Source organism: Acyrthosiphon pisum, chromosome X (genome assembly GCF_005508785.2).
Source record: "Acyrthosiphon pisum isolate AL4f chromosome X, pea_aphid_22Mar2018_4r6ur, whole genome shotgun sequence".
In the NCBI taxonomy this organism is placed as follows: Eukaryota; Metazoa; Arthropoda; class Insecta; order Hemiptera; family Aphididae; genus Acyrthosiphon; species Acyrthosiphon pisum.
The window spans coordinates 9,020,839-9,028,086 of NC_042493.1; the positions used below are offsets into that span (position 1 = coordinate 9,020,839).

At 28.8% G+C, this 7,248-nt stretch overlaps 2 protein-coding genes across 2 annotated transcripts; both read right to left on the reverse strand.

Annotated features, from left to right (window-relative positions):
- Positions 1-1,310: 1,310 nt before the first annotated feature.
- LOC100571030 lies at positions 1,311-2,727 on the reverse strand. Its single transcript, XM_029485555.1, has 4 exons — positions 2,481-2,727; positions 2,264-2,407; positions 1,682-1,810; positions 1,311-1,605 (listed from the first exon to the last, which is right to left on the reverse strand). The coding sequence occupies exons 1-4, from the start codon at positions 2,565-2,567 to the stop codon at positions 1,402-1,404; spliced, it is 564 nt and encodes a 187-aa protein (XP_029341415.1). The 5' UTR covers positions 2,568-2,727; the 3' UTR covers positions 1,311-1,401.
- Positions 2,728-4,020: 1,293 nt separating this feature from the next.
- Positions 4,021-6,965, reverse strand: LOC115033271. Its single transcript, XM_029485557.1, has 3 exons — positions 6,623-6,965; positions 6,406-6,559; positions 4,021-4,309 (listed from the first exon to the last, which is right to left on the reverse strand). Exons 1-3 carry the CDS (start codon positions 6,685-6,687, stop codon positions 4,052-4,054), a joined length of 477 nt encoding a protein of 158 aa, XP_029341417.1. The 5' UTR covers positions 6,688-6,965; the 3' UTR covers positions 4,021-4,051.
- Between the last annotated feature and the right edge of the window lie 283 nt (positions 6,966-7,248).

The window sequence follows — 7,248 nt, forward strand, 5'->3', positions numbered from 1 at the left end:
AAGTCACAGCCTTCATGTTGAGCACGTGAACGGTATACAATGACCTAGTATGCTCATTCGCGTGTAATTTTTGTCAATCCTACCTTGATAACGCGATAAGACTTCTGAAAACTGATTTGAATTCGTTAATATTTGTACTTAAGATAGGTGGTGTGCTGGTGTCATTTCTGCAGCTTTTGAGAAGGGGGACATTTTTGACCAGCCCATAATAAAACTGAAAAAAAACCCGATCGCTAACAATTACATTACGATATTACATTGCGATTGCATCTCAATACAAATAAAATTCTTACATAATTTTATACTTACTCGCGGTCTCAGAATACTTACTAGTTACTATCATAGGAATAAATGATCCATTTTTTTAAGAGATAACAATAACTAAATAATTAATACATATGACGTAGAGGGATAGCTTAATATATTACTTGTTAGCTACTATAATATGAAGGTTCAAAACTAGCACATACGCGGCCAACTAATGACAAGGGGGGCTGATGCTCACCCTGCCTCCCCCCAAATTACGCCACTGCTTGAGATTGATCAGGCCACATTTAAGATATTTTATTTAATTTTCGAATAATCAACATTTCAAATTTTGTAAATTTCAAAATTTATAGGATTTTAGGAACACAACTTTAACAAAGTGGGCTTATGGATCTCAAGTAGACATAATATTAACGAAATCAAATAAGTTTTCAGAAGTCTTATCTATCAGGACCATCGATAGGTATGATTGGCAAAAGATTAGTACCTATCACATTTTGGTGGTAATAATTGTTCGTTTGCAATCCCTTTAATAACAACACTTGATTATATATTCTTGTATAAGAATTGCAGCTTGTACACTGACTATCGAGTTGGGCGTTGGTTAAAAAATTACATAGTTAAAATTTTTTTTTAATTTGATTATTTTCTTATCTGGAAGTACAAATTATGGATTTAAGAATGAGTATATTTAAAAAATGAGGGGCTTAAATAAAACTAGGTAGCTAAGCCCTCTCCCCCTAGATCCCTCTAAATTGCGCCTATGACTACCAATATATAAGTCCGGAAATATATTGAAATACTTACCATAATATAATAATATGCAATATGCATTAGGTACGGTAAAACTTTCTCTCAGACATTGAGGAAGTAATCTCCCGGCGGCAACCGGTGACGAAAAATAAGTATAAAATGATTTTATCGATAAAAAGTTTGACGTAGAAACACAGATAATATTATTAACATTAGAGCCCGGATGTTGTTGCCTTAAATCACCAATAAAATGCTCTAAACATTAATAACTCCAAAAAAGCGTATACAACTTTTAAACTTCATAAAATAATTTTAAAATTTTAAAATTTAAAATTACATATGTTCATGAAATATTGTACTCTAGTATGTTCAAGTCATTATTTAGTCTTTTGTTTCTGAAATATAATCTTTCACTGTCTTTTTGCCTGATTTCAGGTTTTCATAAATTTCTATTCGTTTTACTAGTTTTTTGTAGAAATTAAAAATGTATGCCAACTGTTCTTCTGCCATGGGAAATTCCGTTGGTAATTTTCCATTATTTTTGAGATATAATTCCCTATATTGATGTAAAATTGAACTGATAACCTTTAAAAAAAATGTTAACATTTATATTGACATAATAATTCACTATACAAGTTATAATAATTTTAGTTCATCATACAAAGTTATTTTCTGTTTCTCTTTCCTGTATTTCATTTTTAAAGTCTTGCATTTGTGCAAATCTTTGTTTATCTTTCATTATATCCAGATCCGATTTGAGATAAATTTGATTGACAGGATTTAAATGTATCTAATGACATGTTAAAAATTATTCTATAGGGACTATCTACACGGAATAAAACTAAATACATATAGGTTTCTATAGGTACCTTACAGTGCAACACGCCTAGTTCATTTTGGCACTTGGAACCGTTACGATTTTAAAAAAACACAGTGGTCCAAAAACGATATTACATTAATAAAAATACATCTTTCGGACAGCTGTTTTTTTTTTTTTGGGGGGGGGGGTCATACATATTTGATATAATTATATAAATGAAAAATGTATTTAAGATTTTAAGAAGTATGAGCCGAATATTATAAAAAAAACGATCCTTACGACCTTACATTCTTAATAGTAATATTATTATAGAGGTACCTATTGGCCAAAAGCAATATTTTTGTGTAAAATGATATCTAAGGACTGAGGTGTACAATATTTAATTATGTTTAATAATTATTAATTAACAATGGTTTTTCTTACTTTAGTGTTATATTCAGATTTAATGTTCGCCTTTCTCCTAATATACATTAAATCAGCCTTCTTAAGATCATCTAGATAAGTTCGAGCGTCGTTAAAATTTACATTTAAAATTACATTTTTATTTTTAGGTCTCTTATATTGAATCTAAAATTATGATAAATTTGAAAATTAGCAAGTAATTTATTGGATAAAAAAAACTTAAAAATATTTACTATACCTCTTCAGAACTGTCGTTTTTAGTTAGTTCTTTTTCGTTAAAATCAGATATTTTTAATATTGAACCTATGTTTCTTATACAAGCCATTTCATCTACGTGCTTGATGATGTCATAAACATTTTCATATCGAGGATTTTTCGCAATTACTTTTGAAATGAATTCCTAAAGGTATGATGGATAAACTCATAACACAATAATTATATTTAATAAGAGGGTAAGTGGATGTCGCTTTGCTGTACACTAAGTTACAAGTGGGTCACGGTATAATGGATCGTATTAAATTTGAATTCAATGATATAATATCATTGCATAAGAAAAACGATTCTGAGCGGAGAAGGTTTGTCAGTCTGGATATTTTTTAAATTTTATATTTTTATTATTTATTATAGCCTGTAATTTAAATTAATACTAAAATATTATTTTTTCATTCATTTCTATGGTGCTAAACAAAGCGTTAGAAATTAAAATCCAATTTTTAGAGGTTTTTCGTTATTTGTCCGTGGTTTTTCCCGTTGCATTAAATAACTAATGAGAAAATCGAAAAATTACCTCTCTAAAGTACCATATTGATCCAATTTTCTAAAAGATAAGGCTTTATGTTGAAATCGAAGGACACCTTCTGGTAGACATTTTGTATACAGGATAAAAAAAAAATAAAAATTAAATTAAACACTAGTGTAAAATCACTAGATCCCTAACTCCGTTCAGAATCTAAAATATGTACTATATAGCTATATAAATGAAAAAACACATGCTATTATGTTATTTAAACCATAGTGTTAATACTAAGTATTCATTAAACAAATAAACCCAAATATCACCCAATCTTGGCCAAAAAAAAAGCTGCCTATCGAAAGGTTTTCGATGTTATTCGGATTAGCATTTAAAACTCTCTGCCTTATAATATATTATATTTTGTCTCTAATTATTGTACATTATATTAGCTTCCGCCCTTAAATTGTATACATTTATATTGCATGAAATATTAAAGTGTTATATGCATGTAGATATAGATAACCCTGGGCCTCCATATGTGTAAAATTTAATATATATACTGAGTGTTCCACGATTCGATGTAACATCAATTATTTTAGTCTACAACGTGGTTAAATTGTTTTTAAGGTCTAGAGTAGGGAGTATCAAAATTCACATATTGGAAAATGGTCAAAATGTGAACCCGTTCAGCGATAAAAAGTCATATACAAATTGTTCTCTTTTAAAATGTTCAACTCCTAATTTTACCACTAGATATTTAGATTTTATTCTAAATTTGTTTAAGTCGATGCGATTGTTTGAATATTCAATATATGTCTTATAAACTTATAAGGACTCGACTTCAACCATTTTGATTTAAAATAAAACTATTCAAATAGAGTTTTTTTTTTGAAAAATGGAATCGTGTTTTCATAAATAACTACTAATTGATATTTAAAAATGCAAGGTCCAGTATAGGTGTATTAAATTCAAAAGGGTTGACACTTTTAAGTATGTATTTGCAAAATTTAAAAGTACTCTAATCTAATAACTACTACTATTTGATAAATAAATCACAACATTAAATCTGAATAATGTTATCTATAAAGTGTGAACAAAACTATTTTAGGAATAGTTTTTACATTATAATATTGTTCTACTAATATTGTACTCATAAATCTATAACATGCCTCGTAAGGCTTATAACTTTCAATGCGGGACTTAGCATCTTGACTGATTTCGTCTAATTTTTTTGTATCAATACGAATAGATTTAATATTTTTATGATAATTTTCCTGTTTTATTTTTTCATCTCTAATAATATTTTCACATTCGTCAATCGTTTCTATGTAGTCCTGCAATATAATAAAGAAGAGTTATTATTAAGTAAAATATTGTATTCGGTGCATAAGTATTTCGAACATTATTCACATTGGCCATATTTTAAATCGTACGAAATAAATAAAAATAGATATATTATATACTTGATATTTTGTTAACATATGTAAATTACCTATTAAATAACTAGGTATTACCTATTTATTATTAATATTATTATTATATAGCCAACTTTTTGTATTGTATTATTTTTTTGGTTTAATTTAAAACACTAAATATTTTTATGTACCGAAACTGTTAATATTAGGGCTAGAAATTCTATACATTTTCATGTATTTCTCCATGAGTCCAAATTGATTGGTTGTCAGATAGGTCATAGGTATATATGTACATGATTTGGATTATTCTTATACAAAACAAAATTTTGTTGCATATTTTGAACACAACGCTTATAATTGCATAATTTGCTTTTTGAAAATGCTATGAATTTTAAATTGTATTTATCTAATAAACGTCTGTATTGGGTTATTTGTCGAATGGTCGTGATTGTACTATCAAATTTCATCTTGGTCAGACAATGGATGGGATTACCTATATTTTATTATTGTTTTTTTTATTAGTACGAGAAGTTTTAGCTAAATAAATCCATTTATCGTTCCAAACACCGGTTATTCGTGTTTAAAATGTGAAAGAACATATTATTATTATTATTACAGCAATATCCACATAGGCTGAAAATTTTATATAAATAATATTTTTTTTTTTTTTTAATTGAGCTTGAGCTCTGCAACTTAGGCCATTAGCTATTTTATTTGTTTGTAGATTGTTAGTAGGGGGAGGAATGGTTGAAAACATGTTTTGTATGAGTGGCAAGGCTTCGTTACTAAAAATTCCGGGTGGTCACCCATCTGAGAACTAGCAACGCCGGCCGTTACGCACACTCAGTGCGTTTCCACAGTTGAGGGCACGCACTGCGCCACACCAAGCCACTAAATAATAATTATAATAAATAATAAATGGTTATTAACTAGTAAATAGGTTTCAATTAGTTTCTGATTTGTATGTAAAAAATATTAAATGTTATGTAGAAAATAAAAAAAAATTGTTTTTGCATACTTTTCATATGTTTATAAATAAACTAAATATTTTACAATTTTTTATCCCAAATAAATCCTACGTTCCTAACCCTAGTTTTTATTATTTTTATTTATTTTATGGAATTTGATTAAAACTCTCGAAAAGGAATGAAAACGATTTGTAGATTTTAGTTCTGCGTAAGTACATTACTAGATAATAATATACTCGATATACTCGTATTATAAACATGTCTGTAGTAAATGTTGATAAAAAAAAAACTTAAATAAAATGCAGACAATAATATTTTTCATTTTACCATCGATCGGACTCTGGACTCAGTAACATACCCAAGGGGTAGGAGGTTTGGGCCATGCAATCAAGCCCGGATTAAGGCATTTTGAGGCCCAGGGGCCAAAGTTTTAAATAAGGACCCTGTACGAAAAAAAAATAATAATGTATATTATATTATTTAATATTAAGAACCTGTTCTAATAAATATATATAGGTATTAGTTACATAGCAATAAATAATGAATAATGTATCACTTTAATTATAAATTATAATTTACAAGCTTTTTTTCCTCGCTAAATAATCATCGAAAAGTGATGGACAAACCTGAGGCCTCTAAATAAATTCTAACTACGAGGTACGGGGACCATGGTCCCCCTTGCCCCCCTTAATCCGGGTTTGCATGTAATCATAAGAGTAAAGGTCACAGTTAAGAATTGTAGTTATTATTATACTATTTATATTATTCTATATATTTCTATCTAATTGAAATAGTTTTTGAACCCCCTCTCCTCGATAAATTCTTAGGTATACCCACGATCAAACATAATCATAATATACAGTAAAACTTCTGTTAACGGTCACCTCTATAGGACGGTCACCTCTATGTAACGGTCAATTTTTTTGGTCCCGTTGAGTGTATGTTAGTGTTATTCTACCTCTGTAGGACGGGCACCTCTAAATAGCGGTCATTATTTACAGTCCCTTCGGTGACAGTTATATGGAAGTTCTACTGTATATAACGTACTTCAATTTTAAACGACTTGTCGTGTACGTATTTTTTAAATTTCACAAGTTCAACGTTAAGTTTGTCTATATCAATGTCGATTTTTTCTCTTTCTTTTTTGATTGAATCCAATTGAGCAGAAGCAGATTGTTGTTCTTGTAATATACGGTGAGTTCTATAGGAAATTATTAGTTTAAACAAAACTCATATTTTGATACCTAGCCTTTATTATTCTTACAGTCTCGGATCATCGAGTTCCTTGAGAAAATTCCTTATCGGTTTAACTTTAATATTTTTTTTCATTTTTCAGGAATAAGACTGTTTTTATAAAATTTCGAACACAACGAGAAATTTATCATAATATGTACATCAATTTACTAATATCTTAGCAACATAAAGTATAAACATATGAAACATTAACATATTAAGACCAAATGTGTCATTTTTAAGGAGTTGTGTTTAGGCAATTAATTCGTTACTTCGATTACTGATCGTCTTTGTGTGTGTAGTAAATGATTTGTATAATATTTGTATTTAAATACTTATTAGCAAAGGTATATAGATAAATATTTTAATACTTTTTAACTGAAGTATTTAAATACCTATTTGAAATACTTTTGAAAAGTATTTTTAACATCATTGCATTAAGGCCCCTGCATTTTTAAGAAGTTGTGTTTAGGCCAGGGACTGGAATCGTACCGAAAAGAACCGGTTTTGGAACCGGAACCCTTTGAATATTGGGAACCGGAACCGGACCGGAACCCTTAAATACATTTTTTTAGGAAGCGAAACCTTAACCGAAACCTATATTTTGATGTAGAGGTTTTTACCGTTTTTTTTCGGTTCCAAAATCCAATAGATATT

Coding starts and splice junctions, on each gene's coding strand:
- LOC115033271 (XM_029485557.1), bottom strand. CDS start 6,687: ATGAAAAAAAATATTAAAGTTAAACCGATAAGGAATTTTCTCAAGGAA. Junction 6,560..6,622: donor GAACTCGATGATCCGAGACT/GTAAGAATAATA, acceptor AATTTCCTATAG/AACTCACCGTATATTACAAG. Junction 4,310..6,405: donor ACAAGTCGTTTAAAATTGAA/GTACGTTATATA, acceptor ATTATATTGCAG/GACTACATAGAAACGATTGA.
- LOC100571030 (XM_029485555.1), bottom strand. CDS start 2,567: ATGGCTTGTATAAGAAACATAGGTTCAATATTAAAAATATCTGATTTT. Junction 2,408..2,480: donor AAAACGACAGTTCTGAAGAG/GTATAGTAAATA, acceptor TCATAATTTTAG/ATTCAATATAAGAGACCTAA. Junction 1,606..1,681: donor GAGAAACAGAAAATAACTTT/GTATGATGAACT, acceptor TTTTTTTTAAAG/GTTATCAGTTCAATTTTACA.